We start from the raw sequence: 21,495 nt of genomic DNA on the forward strand, positions 1-21,495 counted from the left end.
ACTGGTGAATGGTTTTAATAATAAGAATAAAAATTTTGTGAGATAAAATGATAACTTTTCATTTAAAATGTATGCTCGTAATACATTAAAGAAAAATGTTCAATGTTAATAACTTACATATGTTATTGTTTTTTTATTATTAAAAATTTCCTCCTCCCATTTCCCTCCACCTTCCCCCACCCCTCTCTCCCTCCCTTTCCAGTCCGAAGACCAGTCAGGGTTCCCTGCCCTCTGGGAAGTCCAAGATCTTCCCCCTACATATAGATCTAGGAAGGTGAGCATCCAAACAGGCTAGGCTCTCACAAAGCCAGCACATGCTTACATGTGCTTTTACTTCAAATAATAGTTTGGAAATTAGTAGAAATCAGAAGTGATTTCTAGGTATTCAAAAATGTACTCTGCAATTGCTATTTCAGACATAACACCCCCAATGTTGACTTAACATTTTAACATATAAGTTATTGCATTCTTAAATTGGATGGAGAGTTAATACTACATTCATATTTTGTTATGTAATTTTTTAGGATAACCAGGGTACAATCCACAGACCCAGAAAAGGTACATAACAAGGAGGGCTGAAGAGATGGTGGTGGTGGGTCAATACATGAATCTCACTGTGAAGGGGAAATAAAATAGATATTTCCTTTGTATGGGGGCTTGAGGCTTGGGGATTGGGATAGAAGGTACCAAGTATGGGAAGGATGAAGGGATTGATAGAGGCAACTGGAATCTGCAGACCTCTCTGGGATGAACTAGTGGTATCATGCAATGGAACCTCCCAGCAATCTATAAAGGTGACCTTAGCTAAAACTACTAGCCATGGGAAATAGGGAGACACTAAACTGGACATCTCCTGTAACTAGACAAGACTTAAAGTGGAGGTATTGTGACACCAACCCAGCCATATTACCTTTGCACTACAATCTGTCTTGCCTACAATATATGCTGGAGTAAGGTGGCACCGAAATTGTGGGAATGATCACAGGATGGCCCAGCTTGAGACCCATACTCAGAGACCAAGCAGCTCAGAGAACTAGGAAAGAACCATACACAAATGGCAAAAAAAGTCAATGAAATGATTCCTGATGATATTCTGCTGTGCTCATAGATGGGTATCCAACCCAACTGTCATTAGAGAGGCTTCACCCAGCACCTGATGTAAACAAATACAGACACCCACAGCCAGACATTTGGTGGAATACAAGGAATCCTGCAGAAGAAGGGGAGTAAGGATTTTGCAGGAGCAAGTGGAATCAAGGGTCAAGAACACAACAAGAAAACACAGAACCAACTAGCCTGGGCTCACAAGGGTTCAAGGAGACTGAACTAACAACCAGGGAGTCTGCATACGACAGACATAGGCCCTTGGGATATAAACTACAGATGGATAACTTGGTGTTTTTCTGGAACTCCTAACAGTGGGAGCAAGGGCTGTCTCTGACCCTGTTACCTGCTTTGGGACCAATTTCTTCTACCAGATTGCCTCATCTAGCCTTAGTAGAAGAGGAAGTACCTAATCTCACTGGAGCTTCATTTACCATGGCAGAGTGATATCCTTGGGAGGTCTACACTATTCTGAAGAGAAACAGAAGAAGGAGTAGATGAGGGTAGATTGATGGAGGAAGGTCATTGGTTAATTATAATAAAGAAACTGCTTGGCCCTCATAGGTTAGAACATAAGTGGGTGGAATAAACAGAACAGAATGCTGGGAGGAAGAGGAAGTGAGGTAAGGCACCTCAGACAGACATTATGCTTCCCCTCTCTGGGCCAGACATGATGAAGCAAGCCGCCAGGTCAGACATGCTGAATCTTTCCCGGTAAGCACACCTAGTGGTGCTACATAGATTTTTAGAAATGGGTTAAGAGGTTGAAACTAATGGGCCAGGCGGTGTTTAAAAGAATACAATTTGTGTGTTGTTATTTTGGGGCATAAGCTAGCCAGGCGACCAGAAGCTGGGGCGGCAGGAACGTGGCCCGCAGCTCCCACAACAGTAGATGGAGGTGGTAGAAGAGGGACAGGGTGGACAGGAGGAAGTGGAAGCTTTGGTCAGGATGTAAAAGAAAACAAATAAATAGAAATCTTTATAAAAAATAAGTTTTTCGTCAAAGCCTTAAAGTCAACAACCCCACATCAGACAAAGGTCTGATCTCCAAGATATATAAAGAACTCAAGAAACTAAATTTTCAAACTCTAATTAACACAATTGAAATAATGGGGTACTGAACTGAACAGAGAATTCTCAATAGAGGAAGTTCAAATCACCAGGAGACACTTATGGTCATGCTCAACTTCCTTAGTGATTAAGGAAATGCAAATCAAGACAATTTTGAGATACCATCTTACACCTGTCAGAATGTCTAAAATCAAAAACAACAATGATAGCCTATGCTGGAGAGGATGTACAATAAGGGAAACACTCATTGCTGGTGAAAATGCAAACTTGGGCAAGCACTTTGGAAATCAGTGTGGCAGTTTCTTGGGAAATTGGGAATCAACCTACCTCAGGAACCAGCAATACCACTCTTGGGAATATACCCAAGAGATGCCCAATCATACTACAAAAGCATTTGTTCAACTACGTTCATAGCAGCATTATTTGTAATAGCTAGAACCTGAAACAACCTAGATGCCCCTCAATGGAAGAATGGATAAAGAAAGTGTGGAATATATACACATTAGAGTACTACGCGGCAGTAAAAAACAATAACATCTTGAATTTTACATGCGAATGAATGGAAATAGAAAATACTATCCTGAGTGAGATAACCCAGACCCAAAAAGATGAATATGGTATGTACTCACTCATTTGTGGACGCTAGCCATAAACCAAGGACATTAAGCTTATAGTTCGCAAGCCTAGAGAAGCCAAATAACAAGGTGAACTCAAAGAAAAACATATATAGATCCTCCTGGAAATTGGAAGCAAACAAGATTGCAGGGCGAAAGTTGTGAGAATGGGAGTGGGAACAGGGGTGGGGTGAGGGGAGGACTGATAAGAGTTTAGGGGAGTGGGAGGGTGTAGATGGAGGAAGGGCAGATATAGGAGCAGAGAAGAAGATACCTACATTAAGGAATCCATTTTAGGTTTGGCAAGGGACTTGGCTCTAGAGGGGATCCCAGGTGTCCACTGGGAGCTCCCCAGCTAGGTCCTTGGACAGCAGAAGAGAGGGTTCCTGAACTGGCCTTGCCCCACTATCACACTGATGATTATCTCAGAGATAGAGACAGAGACCCTCATCAGAGCAAGGGACTGGGATCCCAAGGTCCAGTTGAAGGGCAGAATGAGGGAGATGACGAGCAAGGAACTCAGGGCCTGGTGGGGTTGGTCCACCAACTGAGACAGTGTGCCTGTTCTAATGGGACCTCTCCAAATCCAGCTGAATGAGCATGTGATCAAACCGGACTCTCTGATTGTGGCTGACAATGGGGGCTGATTGAGAAGCCATTGATAAAGACACTGGGACTTTTTTATGGCATGCTCTGGCTTTTTGGGACCCTAGTCTATATGGATGCACAACTCCCTAGGCCTGGATGTTGGGGGGAGGACCTTGGACTTCCCACAGGGCAGGGTTCCCTGCCCTCTCTCAAGCAGGGAAGGAGAAGGAGGAGGGGGAGTGGAGGAGCAGGAGGGGATTGGGAGGAGGGGGAGTGGGGAGCGGGAGGGGATTGGGAGGAGGGAAGGAATCGTAAATATTTGAATGGAAAAATAAAAAGTAAGTTTTTTTCTTTTATCATTTTCTCCTATATAGAATGCTTTTTTTGTTTATCCATTGATTTTATTTTTCTTTTATATTTTAACTTTTTTTTTAAAATTTATTTGTTTATTAAGGATTTCTGCCTCCTCCCCGCAACCGCCTCCCATTTCCCTCCCCCTCCCCCGATCAAGTCACCCTCCCTCATCTGCTCGAAGAGCAATCAGGGTTCCCTGACCTGTGGGAAGCCCAAGGACCGCCCACCTCTATCCAGGTCTCCTAAGGTGAGCATCCAAACTGCCTAGGCTCCCCCAAAGCCAGTACGTGCAGAATGCTTTTTAAAAATCTTTTTGTCTTTAAATTTCGTTTTACATTCCATCCACAGTTCTCTCTCCTACCTCTCCTCCCATTTGCCTCCCCTCCAAGTCCACCTCCCATTCACTCCTCCCAACTGGTAAGGGCTCCTATAGGGAGCAACAAATATACATATGGACATACAGAGACTGACATGTCTTGCAGAGGAATAGCACAGGTCTTAAGCAGATGCTGTGCTAGAGCAGAAAGAAGTGGACACATGGACTTACCACAAACCAAAAATTTATTACCAAGCGATATCTACTTGCAGATGAAAAGTTATTTTCTCCAAGTGAGCCTCACTAGGGAAAGAGAATACTCTTAAGGGAAGGCTGAATTCCCATCAATAGATGTCTAACTAAAAATTGATTCAAAGGCTTCTTTGGAAATTAGTCAATCCTTGTCTCATCATGTCCTTTAAAGGTTTTTTTTTTCTGTATTTGCTTTCATTTTTTAAAAATTTTATCATTCTCTCTCTCTCTTTCTCTGTCCCTTCTTATCTCCCTCCATCCCTCCTTCTCTTTCTTCCTCACTTCCTCTTTTCAGGACTTTTGCTTATATGTTTTTCAGTTTAGTGTTTATTGGAATTCATGTGTGCAGACTGGTGGATCTCTGAGACTATATATTTTTTATTCCTTTTTTGATTTTTTGTTTTTGATTTATTTTAGTATATTTTATTTTTATACCTTAGAAGCCTGTTTTTTTTCATTTATTTTACACACTGACCACAGTTTCTCCTACCTCCTCTTCTCCTGTTCCCTACCCCAGTCTCCTATCTAGTCCCCCACCCCCATCTCCCAGCATCCACTCCTCCTCCACCTCAGTCTCCTTTCAGAAATGGAGAGGCTTCCCTTGGGGGTCAACAAAGCACACCACATCACATTGAAGTAGCACCAAGCTCCCCGCTTTGCATCAAGGCTGTGCAAAGCATCCCAACATGGACAATAAGTCCCCAAAAGCCAGGTTAAGTGCCAGGGACAGGTCCTGAACCCACTGTTAGGAGACCCACAAAAGGATCAATCTACACAACTGTCACACCCATGCAGAGATCCTATGTCTGTTCCACGCAGGGTTCCGAGCTGTGGGTTCAGAGTCATTGAGCTCCCAAGAGCTCCAGTCAGTTCTCTCTGTGGGTTACACTCCTCTGACCTTGACACCCCCCTGGCTTTTACAATCCCTCCTCCCTCTCTTCAACAGAACTCCCAGATGAACTTGGTCCAGTGGATGAAGTTTCTCTGACTGCAGTTAGGGTTATCACCAATCGGATTGCAGGAGAAGGGCAGTTTTGGCACCCATTCTACTATTGTTAGGAGTCTTAGCTGGAGTTATCATTGTGAATTTCCTGTTTGTTTTCTAATGAGAAACATGAAGCATGTAGATGCTAAAAGGAGGGGTGGTGAAGAGGACTTTAGAAGAATAAAGGAAGGGGAAAATATAATCAACATATATAATATAAAAGTATATTTTCAACACAAAAAGAATAAATTGTAATGGAAAATGATGTCACCCTGTCTTATGGCAACATTGAATGTAAGAACCACATGTCCTAAGGAACCTGATTTGCTTCTTTAGTGCTTCAGTAACCTGATACATAAAGATGAAAAAGAAAATGGAAAGGAAGAACAGGAAAGTTGTTTACTTTAAAGAAACTGAATATTTATTTTTAGATCATTACATTTGTATCAAGTCACTATATATACATATTAATAAATATATATTTACTTTACTAATGTTATAAGCTTTAAAAGTCTGCGTTCTGACATTTTATTTTATGACTTTATTTATTTTTTCCTCTTTGTGTCTCAGATACAACTGAAGTCCTTTGGATAACATAGTTGGTATTCTGAGATTGATAACATCTTTACAGTTTATATTGCAGGTACATATTTAAGAAACTGAATAACAGTAAATACTTGATTGAGGATGCAAATCCTTTGTACAAGAGAACATATCACTGTGATTGAAATAGAGAGAACAGAAGAAAAGTGGAGGGCTTGACAGTTTATAACTCCAGCATAGAAGAATTTTATAGCAGAATCCTTTAAATAGCTTTTTTAAAGCAACATATGTCAAAGTTCTTTAAATTCTAACTAGTATGGACTTGTTCACATCTAAATAATTTCTTTAATAATAAACTCTATGATACATTTCCTTCCTCTACCACACAGGCTGATATTGAGATATAAGAAGAAATAATTCAGCCCAAAGTCAATGAGCTGCCCATGTGGATATATTATTTATTTTCCTGAAGATTAGTTCCTGTGTCTCTGTGTCTTTTTCAATTTTGGATTCACCTGATCATAAACAAAGTTTAGAGTACTCAGTTTAATTTCACTGGCATATACTCATTCTTGAATAACATTGTTTGTTTGTAAAGAAATTCAGAGCACAAAAATGTAGAAAAATGAAATAAATGATGTTGTAATAAGAGCTGCGGGCCTGCTTTTAATCCCACCCAGCTCCCACATGGCTAGCTTTACACCAGAAATAACAACACACAAACTGTATTCTTTTAAACACTGCTTGACCCGTTAACTCTAGCCCTTACATGCTAATTCTCATATCCCGATCAACCCATCTCTAATAATATGTAGCATCAATCTTACTGGGAAAGATTCTAGCCTACATCCATCCTAGGTCTGAGTTTCATGTGTCTGCCTCAGAGAGCAGAGCTATCGCTTCTGCCCGGGAGAGGGGAGCATGGCGTCTCTGAGCTCATTTCCTCTTCCTCCCAGCCTGTTCTGTTACTCCACTCACCTATGTTCTAACCAATAAAATGGGCCAAGGCAGTTTCTTTATTTTTTAACCAATGACCTTCTGATGGGGGAGTGTCATATATCAATCTGTTGATTTCATTGATTAAGCAATAAAGAAACTGCTAGGCCCATTTGATAGGCCCACCCTTAGGTGGGTGGAGTAAACAGAGCAGAATGCTGGGAGAAAGAAGCTAAGTCAGGAGTCACCATGGTTCTCCCACTCCAGGCAGATGCAGGTTAAGATCATTCCTGGTAAGCCAGCTCGTGGGCTACAGCAGATTATTAGAAATGGGCTAGTCTAGGTGCGAGAGCTAGCCTAGAAGAGGCTAGATAGAAATGGGCCAAGCGGTGTTTAAATGAATACAGTTTGTGTGTTGTTATTTCGGGGCATAAGCTAGCCGAGCAGGCGGCCGGGGTGCTGGGAACGCAGCGCCCCGCTGCCTCCTAATACTACAACCTTCCTCCATCAAAATCATATAATAGTACATTTAAGTCTAAATAATAAAATAGAAGAATCAGGGTTGATTGATAATAAAAATTTTATAACATGAAAATTAAACATTAGTGAAATACATTATTATAGTAGGATATATTTAGAGTCTAAAACAATTATTTAGATATTATAATATGCTACAAACACTTCATAATCTTTAACAAACTGATGTTATTGATTCATATGAATGGTAGAATATAAAACCTCAACTATCATAAATATGCTTGTGTAAATATAAGGCATTTTCTTAAAGTAATCTTTTATTTCTGAGTCTGCTCAAGGCTTCTTTTACATCCTTGTTCCTCAAACTGTAAATCAGAGGGTTTATCATGGGAATAATGAGGAGGTAAAAGACTGATGTCATTTTGTCTTGATCTAGAGAGTAGGCAGAGCTAGGTCTAAAATACATGAAGAGCATGGTCCCCTGGAAAATCCCAACTGCAGTCAGGTGGGAGGCACAGGTAGAGAAAGCCTTGAACCATCCCCCAGAAGAGCTGATCTTTACCACAGATGAGATGATGTAGCAGTAAGAAATGAGGACTCCTGAGATGGTGCTCAATTCAATAAAACCAAAAAGAGCGAACAATACAAGTTCATTGAGCTGTGTGTCAGAGCAGGAAAGAAGTAAGACAGGAGGTAAATCACAAAAGAAGTGATTAATCTGAGTAGAGCCACAGAAACATAAGCTGAATGCCAATGAGGTATGTATCAAACCATCTATAGTTCCTATCAGGTAAATTCCAGTTAAGAACTGACAACAAACTTTACTAGACATGTCAATAGCATACATCAGAGGGTTGCTGATTGCTTTGTACCTATCAAAGGCCATCACTGCCAGAAGCATGCACTCAACATCTATAAAAATAGAGACAATCAAGAGTTGGAGAAAACAGCCAACAAATGAAATTGAATTTTCTCCAAGAAGGTCTACCAGCATCTTGGGGCCAACTGCAGTGGAATAGCAGAGGTCAGACAAAGAGAGATGGCTGAGGAAGAAGTACATTGGTGTGTGAAGCTGAGGATCCATTCTAATTAATGTGATCATTCCTAGATTTGTCAGAAGAATAGTAAGGTAAACAATCAGAAATACTATGAACAAAGTTACTTTCATCTCTGGCTTGTTGGTAATCCCCAACAGAAGAAATTCAGGTGCAGATGAGCAGTTTCTCTTGTCCATTCTTCTTTATGCATGATCTAAATAGTTACAAAACTCATTAAGATAATGGCTTTTTAGGGTTTTATTTTCTTTTGTATACAGATTTTAATGCAGAAAATATTCACATTCTTAGGCATGCACCAGGTGCACAAGCACACTAAGAAAACAGCTAACATAAAATGCAGCAGTAATATAGTATGATCATAAAAAAGTCATCATAGAGGAGAATCATTATGTTGACTTTTACATTTATGTCTACATCCATCTATCTATCTGTCTGTCTATCTATCTATCTGTCTATCATCTCTATCTATCTATCTATCTATCTGTCTGTCTATCTATCTATCTATCTATCTATCTATCTATCTATCTATCTATCTATATACCCATCTATCTAACTATCTATTTATATTTTTAAGACATGATCCATATGACATGTCTTTATCTCCATCACTCATCATTCAGTAAAATGTGTGAATAAAAAATCCTCATTTATGATCTCACGTAGTGTGAAGAAAGTGACAAATTACTGACAAATTATAACATAAGATATATTAAATACAGTCTTATTATAGTCATAATCAGTATCATTATACTTTTATTTCAAATTTTATATGTATCTATACATATTAGCAGACAATAGATTAAGAGATTTGGGGCACTATTTCAGTTTTTTAGGTGTTTACATAAAGATGAAAAACAATTTCTTATTACCTATCAATCATCACTAACTACTGCCTTTCTAACCTTTTTTATTTACTTAAATATGCTCAGATGACCAAATCTTTCACAAATACACCAGAACTTGCAAGAAGTGGCAACAGTTGCTTATAGCAAATATTTTTGCTCAACTTAACTCTTAACTTGACTTTAATATTTAGATGTAAATGCAAGTTAATTAGAAAAATTGTACAAACAAAATCTTTATGTATTTAGTGTTTACTTGAGCAGTTCTATGTGAATTTTCTGGTTATTTTTGTGTTTTATTATTTTTATACAAAAAGTGGACAGAGGGGAGTGAGAAAAGACACGTGAAAAAAGAATGAATCATAGAATAACAGTTTACAGAGATACTTGATATTCTTTATATAGAACAAATGAAGAAACAAATTCATTAACATATAATAATAAAATGTTGCTTGTAGATACTAAGTAGAATTTACCTAACTACCTAAGCAGAAATAAAGCTTATTTATTTTCTCTTGTACTTTAGATCATGTCCACGAAAGACTATAATACTTTTTTCTTGTATTTTTTTTACAAATAACCACTTAACCCACCTGTGACAAGAGAGTCTTCCTAGCCTTCCTGTTGTACTTGAAGATAAGTTCATCACATTTATTTTCATCTGAGACTGTTGAGATTTAATTCTCCTGAGGCTCTGACTCTTCTAAGTTATTCCAATGTGATTAATTACACTCATCTCTTAGTGCTTTTCTTGCGAATATACAAGCAATGCACTCATAGTTATCATATTCACTGCTTATACTTGTCTGCATTTTTAGAGTGACATATTAATGGTGACAGACTTTTTTTTAGAAATTTTAGTGAAATCAGTCATTCAATGAAACTGAAATTGAACTTTAAGCAATGGTGTCTACATTCTTCCTTATTTGTTTCGATTCTTCCATGTCCACGGCAATTTCACCCACAACCTACTTTAAAATGTGCTAATGTAAACTGTAAAAATAGTAACATTCCCACCTCTTTCTTCCTCTCTTCAAGCATTATTTCTATGCATCTCCTTCATTCTCTTTAAAAGTAATAGCCTGTTTTTTTTAATTATTGTTACACACATGCACACATATGCACACACATGCACCTGCATGTGCACATGTGTGAGAGCACACAGTTTTGAATCCATTCCATTTTGACTAAAGGTCAGAGAATTCAAACCTATTCTTGCTCCTCAAGGACAGATTGCAGGATATTTGGCCAACAGTGCGGCTATTGGATGTCTTGCTACTCAAAGATTCAACAACAGGACTTAGGGCATGGTTACTAGGTGTTTTGAGATGTAAAGAGCTAATTAAGCTTGTTTCTTTCTTGTATTATGGGAAGGAGTCTTTTGCCTTCCCCTTTTAATTGGGGAACATAAGGACTATCAGTAATAAACCTGAGGGTGTTACAGTATTCCCTGAAAGCCCTTCCAACTCTTACCTTCTGTCTCTTATATTTCTTTCCTCAATCCCCACTCCCCTTTTCAGGAACATGTGAACAAGTTGGCCAGTCCAACACAAAGGCATGCTTGAATACAGAAATTGCATCTGCTCTCTCTGCATACCATTATCTGTATGCCTGTTTTCAGGACTGAATATTTGGTACAGGGTAGCTAATTGTGTATTCTTTCCTGAGGAAAACTAATTTTTCCACTCTCAAAATTCTTTGTTTGTTTGTTTGTTGTCCAAGGTTTCTGTCCTGTCCAGTTCCTACAGTCGTTAAATTTCAAAGAAATCACACAGAGTTCTACATTACCTATGAACTGATTGGTCCATTAGCTCAGGCTTCTATTAACTCTTATAACTTATATTAGCCCATTATTCTTGTCTATGTTAGCCACGTGACTTGGTACATTTTTCAGCATGGTAGTCACATCTTGCTTGCTCTGTGCCTGGATCAGGACTGCAGACTAGGACTTCCTTTTTCCCAGAATTCTCCTGTTCTCATTGACCTACCTCTACTTCCTGTCTGGTTGTCCTGCCTCTACTTTCTGCTGGGCTACTGGCCAATTAACATTTATTTAAAGTATAATTGACAGAGTACAGACCATTGTCCCACACCATTTGTTTGTTTTCATATTTTGTTTTTTCGAGATAGGATTTCTCTGTAGCTTTGGAGCTTGTCTTGCAATTTGCACTGTTGACCAGACTGGCCTCAAACTCATAGACATCTACTTATCTCTGTCTCCCAAGTATACACTCTCAGCATTCTTTAATTACATGTGTTTCTTTGTTTAGTGATGATGCCTCTTGTGATTCCCCTGTCAATATTTGCATGTCTACTGGTGTATTCTTTGTTCAGGTCATGTTTATCCTGTCATGTCAGTAACATTTTATGAATATAGGTCCTGATATTTCTAGGAGATCCAATGACAAAGACAAATCCTTTTTTCCTTTGACTTTTACAATCTTTCCACCCCTCTTTCACAATGGTTTCTGAGTCTGAGGTGCAGGAGATGTATTGTGGTTGATTCAGTTGAGATAAGCTGACACAATTCTCCATTTTGATTTTTTATAATTTTCTATAATTGGCTCTGCTACAAAGATAATTTACCTTTTAAAAAAAATCAAGTTTCTGATTTTTACTCTTAATGTTCTCTGTCCAAGAAACCAAACATTTTGACTGATTGTAATAGTATCAAAGAGTTCCACAGTACCCTGGATTAGTTTAATTATTTAGGGATAAACTCACAGTAAGGATAGCAATCTGCAGTCTTCTGTATGAGCTGGGAACTTCAAGTGAATCCAGCAGAAAAAGGGGCATACTTTTCATCTGAACTGTTAGTACATGAGACCATACCCAAAATGGGCTAGTATCTTAAAAACTATTGACAGAAGGAGTTCCCACAACAGTCAGTAGTCCTTTACCAGTGCTGATGGTATAAGAAAACCCTACAGTGTGCCTGATCATGGTTCACTGTGGAAACCTGAAAAACATTGAGTATCATACCCAGACATGAAGAATGCATCCATAGATATGCTCACACAAGAATAAAAGTACCATACGCGCACACCTATATCAGTATCTTTTTTGACTCCAATTTCCTTTCATAGGGACACCCAGAGCAATGGATAACACCATTTATATTCTGGAGGGGTTGTACAATACCTAAGCAGCCTCCCACATGACAATATCCTCTGGAATGCTGGCCAAACACACACATAACTGTTTACATAGGCTTTAGTTGTATAAGAACAGTCAAATTGAAAGCCAATTGCCAATATCATATTTTATTGAGGAAATAAATTTAAAAAGCCATTTCTCTCCCCTCACCAGAAGAACTTTACCGGTGAGCATGAAATAACATTTTAAAAGAATAATCACTTCAATGTGGAAAAAATTGCACATCATCACTAATTAACCAACCTTTGTATTTGAGCGAGAAATCAAAGAAAAAGAAGTGACATTACATGGAAAATAACAAATTATCCTTTAGATCTCCAGAAATTAAATTGATGCTTTCTATTTCTACTATTCACTATTTCCATATTATTCCCAAAGAATGGAGTTGTAGTCCACTATTTGGACATAAAAAAATTATTCATCTGGTACAAATATTTTTGATACAATAATGGGACATCAAAATATTGGAATATCAATTTGTAGATAGATTATAGTGCACAGAAAATCCAAAAACACTTAATATTTATTTCCTATGCTTTGTAAAATAAAATTAGAGTAGACTGTGATGCATATCACATATGTCCAAACAGATCATAACATTTAATTCTTCATAACATTTCATTTTCAGCAACAAGAATGAAGGACAAAAGTCATATGTACAAACACAATTAAAAAATTTTAAGGTCAACACCCTAAGTGTATTTAATGACTTGACACTTCTACTGTCTTTATGACACATATAAGAGATGTTATTTTAGAAATTAAGTGTGGAAGGAAATAATGAGAGGAAAAAATTGAAGACAAAAAGAGTGATTTTAGGTACAACAAAGTATGTAATATTTTGTCTCATTAGAACAGCATCTGTCAGAGTTTCCATGTCAGGCTTTAATTTCCTAAAGTATTCCACCAAGCAATATAATTCTCAAAATAACAAATTCAGAAAGATGATTTCATAAGTCAGATATGTTTTGTTTTACAGTTTGAAGTCTCTCTTCACTTATTCCACAATCATTGTAATGTCTAATTTTGACTGCCAGTTTGACAGCTTTGAAATCAAGTAAAACTAAAGCAGCCAGGTTTATCTGCAGGAGATAGTTTCAATAATGTCATGTAAGGTATGAAGGCTCACCCTAAATTTGGGACATACATCTGGGGACATCCCACCTAAAATGGCAATGATGAAGGTAGATACATGCCCGATTTCTCTTACTTCTAAAGGCAAGTTCATCTATCTTGTTCCTGAGGCATTCCTTCACTAGCAGCCAAACCTGCTTCTTCAGATGCAAATGGAGAATGAAGACCAGCTGAATCAGTCAGCTGTGTAGATTAAACAAATACCAGATTCTTTCAGTCAGACACACCCTTTGTTGAACTTGTTGCACCACAACCTGTATGTCAGTATAATAATTTCCTTTTGGAATAAATACGTGCATACATACATACGTTCTCTCTGTTATTTTCCTCTTCCTCTAAGGAAGTCTGACTAATGCAATCACTTTAACAGATAAATGGCTACACCTATATGGATACAAGTATGGTTTACATGCCTTAATAAATAGGATGTGTTTATAGAATAAAGGTTATTTCCATGAATACAACATCTTCTAAGTTAGTGACGATCACTTGCCACACCATTTGTTATTTTAATGTATTCCTCTGAATGAATTCTGCCAAGAATGTCAATTGTCTCCACATCTTTCTGACTTTTTCACAGAAAATGGCATACTTGAGGTCAAGGTCGCTTTTCAGAGGTAGATCACAGTTCTGGAAGATGGTAATCTAAAGTCAGTGATCTGCACATGGTGTCAGGAGAAAGCCTGGAATTTGGTTCATAGACTTACCATTTCTTAGTGTCCTCATTTGGTATGAGACACCAAGAGTCTGATTTTATAGAGGAGCACAAATTTCTTCACTAGAGTATACCTTCATGATTTTTATCACTTCCTATAGTTCTTGCATGCCAATATCATAGTTAAGTGGATTGATTGTCAACACAGGAAATTTAATATGAGTTTTGGTTAAACAAATCATATTAACGGTTAATGGTTATGTTAATAGTCTAATGGAAACAAGAAGTCCTTCACTACTAATTATTAATTCGTCAGGGTTTTTAAAAATTCTACCTTGATACCTTTTTTAAAATAGAGTACTCTATATTATGAAAGTCAATAAATGAGTAAGACACATACGTTGGTCTCAAACTGCTTCTTATTTTTAAACTTCAGCACAAATACTTAGTAAATTAAAAAATTGATACTATCAATTTTGTTTTGTACAGTAGAAAGCAAATAGACATGATACATTTCTGTGTAGTCAATAAATTCCCTTAGAACCACATTTTATTTCTGAGCCTGACCAGGGCTTCTCTCACATCCTTGTTCCTCAAGCTGTAAATCAGAGGGTTTATCATGGGAATAATGAGGAGGTAAAAGACTGATGTCATTTTGTCTTGGTCTAGAGAGTAGGCAGAACTAGGTCTGAAATACATGAAGAGCATGGTCCCCTGGAAAATCCCAACTGCAGTCAGGTGAGAGGCACAGGTAGAGAAAGCCTTGGAACGACCCCCAGCAGAGCTGATCTTTAAAACTGAGGAGATAATGTAGCAGTAGGAGATAAGGACCCCTGAAATGGTGCTCAGTTCAATGAAACCAAAAAGGGTGAACAATACCAGTTCATTGACCTGTGTATCAGAACAGGAAAGTAATAAAACAGCAGGAAAATCACAGAAGAATTGATTAATATATGTAGAGCCACAGAAACATAAGCTGAATGTCAATGAAGTATGTATCAAGCCATCTATAGTTCCCAACAGATAAATTCCAGTTAAGAACTGGTAACAAACTCTACTGGACATGTCCACAGCATACATCAGAGGGTTGCTGATGGCTTTGTACCTATCAAAGGCCATCACTGCCAGAAGCATGCACTCAATATCTATAAAGATACATACTAATAAGAATTGCAGGAAGCAGGCTACAAAGGAGATTGGGTTATTCTCTGCGAGAAGGTCCAACAGCATCTTTGGTCCCACTGCGGTGGAATAGGATAAGTCAGAGAAGGCCAGGTGGCTGAGGAAGAAGTACATTGGTGTATGAAGCTGGGAATCCATTCTGATCAAAATGATCATTCCAACATTTGACAGAAGAATAATAAGATAAACAATAAGAAACACAAGAAATAAAACCCCTTTCATGTCAGGGTTACTGGAAATTCCCAGGAGGAAAAAGTCGGGTAATAAAGAGCAGTTTTCCATTTCCATTCTTCTTTTTTCGCGGTCTAAATGATTACAGAAATTTTCAGTGTCATGATATATTGGACTTTTTATTTCTCAATATGGTACTGTATAATAAACTCAGAAAAATGTAATATAATTGCTAAATGGAATGATATGTTGAGATATTTGTGTATGATGTACACTAAGAAAACTGGCTCAGTACATAGTAGCATTTTCATTAACAAAAAACCCACTAAATTCGGTACATAATCAACATTCTTTGAAATATATACATATATTTCATTTTCTTTCTGACTTGCCTAGAAATCTGACACTCATTTATAGGCAATGTATTTGAAATAAATAGGATATTATACAGATTTAATATAATAGAATATTTAATGACCAATAAAGCCATACAGAACATCTCGTCACTTAATCAAAAGCATCATTGTCATTATATTTGCTGCATTCACTATTCTATTTGTTACAAGTTAGTTATGAAACAAAATCAACTTTTCAGGGAGTCATAAAAGAAAATTAATGTGGAATTGTGTTACAATTCTACTTATTTGATTAATATTTAAACATGACCAGCTACTCCCTTTCACTGGAAAAACCAATCTTTCCAACTTTTCAAATTCTATGTAAGTCAAATAAAAGTAGCAGAATATACTAAACACTCACTAGAACATGTCCCTGATTATTAGGATACAGATTTTATGACACTACAGAATCAGAATAATCTATGTGTTTTTCATTCCTCAACTGACTTCCTCATATGTTCAATAAAAGCAAAATTTTATTTTTATTCTGTCTTAAGCCATAAGTGTACCTGAAATAAGGCAGTCTTGCTGTCATTTCTCTAGTGCAGATGGACCAGGTTGATCACATTTATTTTCAATAATACTATTGCAATTAAATTCTCTTGAGGTTCTTTCTTCCTATCATCATATAAACCTAACATGACTAATTAGTGTCTGGGCTTAGGAGACTTTTTTTCCTGGGCATCCTGAGACAACCATCCCTATGGCTGTTATTTCAACTCCTCACGCTTCAATCAATTTGATAATTTATGTTGATCAGAATTTTTAGTAGAATGAGACACATAATAAAACTAAAATTGACCTTTTATTAGCAATTTCCATATTATTTATTATTTATCACAACTTGTCCATTTCTTAGACTACTTCCCCAAAATTCAATTTTGAAAAATTAACAATCTTATAGACTCTTTATTTGATTTTTATTGAATATTCTTTTCATATAATATTTTATCAGGATTTCCTCTCCCAGAAATCCTTCGAGGTCCTTCCCAACTCTTCAGCCATGCAATTCTATGTTCTTTCCTTCTTTTTCTCATTAGAATACAAACAAGCAAAAAGTTAAAATAACAGATTCTTTAAAATCCAAAGAAACACACAAATACAAGCAAAAACCATATGAAAAAAATAATATAAAAGTGAAAGAGCAACAAGACCCTCTCCAACAAGAAAGATCAAACAAAGCAGTATGTAACAAAAGATCTCCAATGATATCATTGAATTAATTTTGTTTTGTCCATCTACTGCTGGGAATAGGGTCAACTCTTAAGAGGATTTAATATAACCAGTGAGACTCTATTGGAGAAAACTATTTTCTTTTTTGCAAGCTAGTTTCAATTGCAGACAGATTCTTGGTGAAGGGCGGAAGCCCATGTATATTTCCTCCTGTCAGAGTTTGAACATCATCTGGTTTGAACCTGTGGCTGATGCCACATTTTCTGTGAATTCAGATGTGTATCAGTCATTTTGTGTCTAAAAGACACTGTTTCCTTTGAGGCACCCATCCTGCAGAGGCTCTCGAGCTCCTAAGGGGAGAAAGTTGATAAAGACTTCTTGTTTAGGAGAGAGTTTTCTAAAATCTCCCAGCCTCTAAACCTTGTCCAATTGTGTGTATCTATCTGTGTTAGTTTCCATCTACTCTTAGAGGAAACTTCTCTGATGACGGCTGAGGGAGGCACCGATCCCTGTCTATCTATCTATCTATCTATCTATCTATCTATCTATCTATCTATCTATCTATCTGTCATCTATCATCTGTGTGTGTGTGTGTGTGTGTGTGTGTGTGTGTGTGTGTGTGTGTGTGTGATTAAGAGTCATTTTATTGCTATGTTTCTTTAGCAGAACAAAAGTATTTGGTTTCACCCTAGGCCCCTGGACTATCTAGTCTAAAGGCTGACAGCTTCACAGACAGTGTCACAGACAGTATCAGATATTTTAGCCTAATTCTTGATACTATTTGTGTGTACATTTCTCTCACAGTTATGTATTCCACTTCTCCCTAGTATATCTGTTAGGTTTTGTTTCTAGGATGTTAGGGTTTTTAATACTTCAGTTAGTTGTGTGTTTTCCATTATCTACATGCCTTATATTTGTATGTGTGTGTGCATGTATGTGTGTGTAATGAGTACTAAGTGCTACACCTAATGTTAGGTATAGAAATAAAAATTTAGAGGTGAGTTTTATAATCATTCAGACATGTTTCTATTACTTAAATCATTACTACTAATAGAGTACCAGACATTTAGAAGTACCTAATATGGAACATGGTGTCAGTTATCAAAACCAATGAGTTCTCTGGTTGTTGCAGCACATCATGGCAGATTTAATTTCTGGTAGGGGGAATTAACTTTCATTTCATTGACAGTATTTACAGTCTAATTTTACTCACTTCCATTAAAATAATGGTCTAGAACGTTCTCCAGTTCTTTTTCATAAGTATACAAGTTCATTCTTGAATGCTCTGGGCTTATGAATTTATCTTCTCCAAAAGTACTTATAATCTATCACTATTGCTTTAGGGATAAACTAAATATAAAGAAAACAATCCACAATATTGCTCGTAAGTCACAAGTTTAATACAGGGTGATAAAATATGTGATACTCCTGGAATCCCTAAATCATTTTCTCTCAATCAAAGTTCATCATATATTTTTACATATGATATATACTCATAAATTACCATTTTTACCAGAGGCCAATTGAAAAAGAAAAGCAGTACTTGGATTTCATTAAATTCTGAAATAGTCTTACATAGGTACACCAGTAGCCTTCATATCTATAATTAAAGTGAATAATGAACAATTTATACTTATTCTTTATGTTCACTCAAATGTATAGATGCTATCCTCGTGCTTTCAATGAACTCATTCAGTGCTTTAAGCATCAAAAAATATTATAAAAGAATAAACAATAAAGAAATAGTTAAACAAAATATATGTGCCTATATTCTTCCTTCTTCAGGAAGATAACAATCACCTCGACCGCACTAGTATCTTGAATTCTTTTTATCTATTAAAGCCTGGAAGGAGATGGGTGCATGGTATCCAGTGTGAGTGTGTGTGTGTGTGTGTGTGTGTGTGTGTGTGTGTGTTTGTGTAAAACACTTAATGTCTCATTACCAAGGTCTAATGCCTACTTTAAATATCATGTTTTCTGTTATTTTAATTTGTCTTTTCCCTATTTTATCTACAAATTAAATATAAATTATTGATATTACAGAGATGCAATATCCAGTCTTTCAGAAGAAATTTTTATACACTCATATGACGATAAGATTATTTTTAGAAGAGTAGCATTTAAGAAGAGATGAGAATGGGTACAAGAAAATATTTTTCACCATTATGAAAGGCTGAGAATGTTATAGAAGGAAAGGAGCAATGTTGGGATAAGTCAGACATTAGGTGACAGACATCGCCTGCACATATGTGCCTAACCACACCTTTTCTCTCTCTTCTTCATAATTATTCTAGTTAGATTTATTCAATTTCCAACTTATTTGGACTGATTTAAGATGTATTTTATTAGGCCTATGACTCATGATTATCTGTTTTTTTTAAAAAATGTTTTTTTTTTCTTTTAAAATATTTCATACAAAATATTCTGGTTATTGTTCTCCCCTCCACTTCCTCCCCACTTCCTCTCTAATTCAGACCCACATCCTTCCTTTCTTGCATTAGAAAAAAAATAGGCATCTAAGGAATAATAATAAAATAATATGATCATATAAATGAAAAACAAACAAATCATAATACAACAAAAGAACTAAATACAAAACAAATGAGCCCAGTAATAGGTACAAATATATAAATTCTTCAGCCTGTATGTTGGGTATAAAGATTTTCACCAAAATCCTTTTCATTTCAGAATAAAATTAAATTTTACTCTTTCCTAAAAGTTATGATTGTACCAAGGGTATAGTTAAAGTCTATGACTTTCATTTGGATATAATATACATCTTTAACAACCTAGAAGTTCCCTTGTGATTCAATATGAGGCATGATTACTATGCAAAATAGTAATTCATAATACTCAAGATAACTTAATACAACTAAAACTGAATGGAAGGATAAAAACAATTCCTATGTGACTGAAACAATCATGAGAAATTCTGCACATGTAAATCATGTATGACCCATAGCAAATAATGAGATATAAATCGTTGGTATAGCTACAATTTTACCTTATCAATAAACTTGTGGGAAATTCTTATGCTAATCTCTTAAAATAGGTTATACAACTTTGTTATGAATAAAGCAATATCATTTTATACAAATTACCACTATTACATGGACATATACACATAATGTAATTATTTTAAACACCTTTTGTTTCTCAGTTTTTGCAAGGCCTCTTTCACATCCTTGTTTCTCAGGCTGTAAATCAGAGGGTTCAGCATGGGAATCACCAGAGTGTAAAACAGAGAAGTCAATTTGTCTTGATCTAGAGAATAAGAAGAACTTGGCTGGAAATATGTAAAGAGTAGTGTTCCCTGAAAAATTGCAACGGCAGTCAGGTGAGAGGTGCAGGTGGAAAAAGCCTTGAACCTTCCCTCAGCAGAACGGATCTTCAAGACAGATAAGATGATATAACAGTAGGAGACAAGGACTCCTGAGATGGTACTCAGTTCAATAAATCCAAAAATGGTGAATATCACTAATTCATTGATCTGTGTATCAGAGCAAGATATTAATAGGATAGGAGGTATATCACAGAAGAAATGATTAATCTCATTTGATCCACAAAAACATAAGCGAAATGTTAATGTTGTATGTATCAAAGCATCTGTCATTCCTACAAGGTAAACTCCAAATAGGAATTGGTAGCAAACCCTACTAGACATCTCTACAGCATACATCAAGGGATTGCTGATGGCCTTGTAGCGATCAAAGGCCATCACTGCCAGCAACACACACTCAACATCTATAAAGATACAGACAAAAAAGAATTGCAAGGCACAACCAACAAAAGGAATTGTTTTGTTCTTGGCAAAAATGTCCATCAACATCTTCGGCCCAACTGCGGAAGAATAGCAGAGATCAGAGAAAGAGAGGTGGCTGAGAAAAAAGTACATTGGTGTTTGGAGCTGGGGATCCATTCTGATCAAAATGATCATTCCAATATTGGTGAGAAGAATAACAAGATAAACCGTTAGAAACGTAGTAAATATTACCACTTTCATGTCAGGGTTAGTTGTAATTCCCAAGAGGAGAAATTCAGGTAATGAGGAGCAGTTTCCCTTGTCCATTGTTTTTGTTCTTTTTCTATCCTATTGTAAAGGTCATTATTTGCTGGTTTGTCAAACTACTAAAGTCTTGGGTGACTGCAAGTATAAATTTTCTAAAGAGCCAAATAGTAATTAATAACAATTAATTAACAATTTATAACAAATAACAATTAATAATTAAAACAGCCAAATAATTCATAAGAATGAAATAGAAGCCAAAATTCACAATAGATATGTTTTTAAATGTTGGCTTTTTAATGATTTTATTTAGCTAAAGCATGAAACAGTAGTTTTTTCAAAGCAGTATAGGCTTGTTTGTCTTTTATTTATGGTAGCTATTAGTGTATATGTCTGTCTCTATCCCTTGCTGCCTAGTCCCCTACGTACTATCTGTTAAAATTAAAATGTAGTTCGTTAGATGTTACTGTTTCTAGAATT

General features: G+C 36.5%; 3 protein-coding genes across 3 annotated transcripts; all 3 read right to left on the bottom strand.

Moving 5' to 3' along the window:
• Positions 1-7,544: 7,544 nt before the first annotated feature.
• On the bottom strand, positions 7,545-8,474 carry LOC142842700 (olfactory receptor 5W2-like). The gene has a single exon (XM_075959395.1). The coding sequence runs from the start codon at positions 8,472-8,474 to the stop codon at positions 7,545-7,547; it is 930 nt and encodes a 309-aa protein (XP_075815510.1).
• Positions 8,475-14,622: 6,148 nt separating this feature from the next.
• On the bottom strand, positions 14,623-15,561 carry LOC142842701 (olfactory receptor 5W2-like). Its single transcript, XM_075959396.1, has one exon. The coding sequence runs from the start codon at positions 15,553-15,555 to the stop codon at positions 14,623-14,625; it is 933 nt and encodes a 310-aa protein (XP_075815511.1). The 5' UTR covers positions 15,556-15,561.
• Positions 15,562-20,142: 4,581 nt separating this feature from the next.
• On the bottom strand, positions 20,143-21,078 carry LOC142842702 (olfactory receptor 5W2-like). The gene has a single exon (XM_075959397.1). It carries the CDS (start codon positions 21,076-21,078, stop codon positions 20,143-20,145), a length of 936 nt encoding a protein of 311 aa, XP_075815512.1.
• Positions 21,079-21,495: the final 417 nt, after the last annotated feature.

This window comes from Microtus pennsylvanicus, chromosome 1 (genome assembly GCF_037038515.1).
Source record: "Microtus pennsylvanicus isolate mMicPen1 chromosome 1, mMicPen1.hap1, whole genome shotgun sequence".
Taxonomy (NCBI): Eukaryota; Metazoa; Chordata; class Mammalia; order Rodentia; family Cricetidae; genus Microtus; species Microtus pennsylvanicus.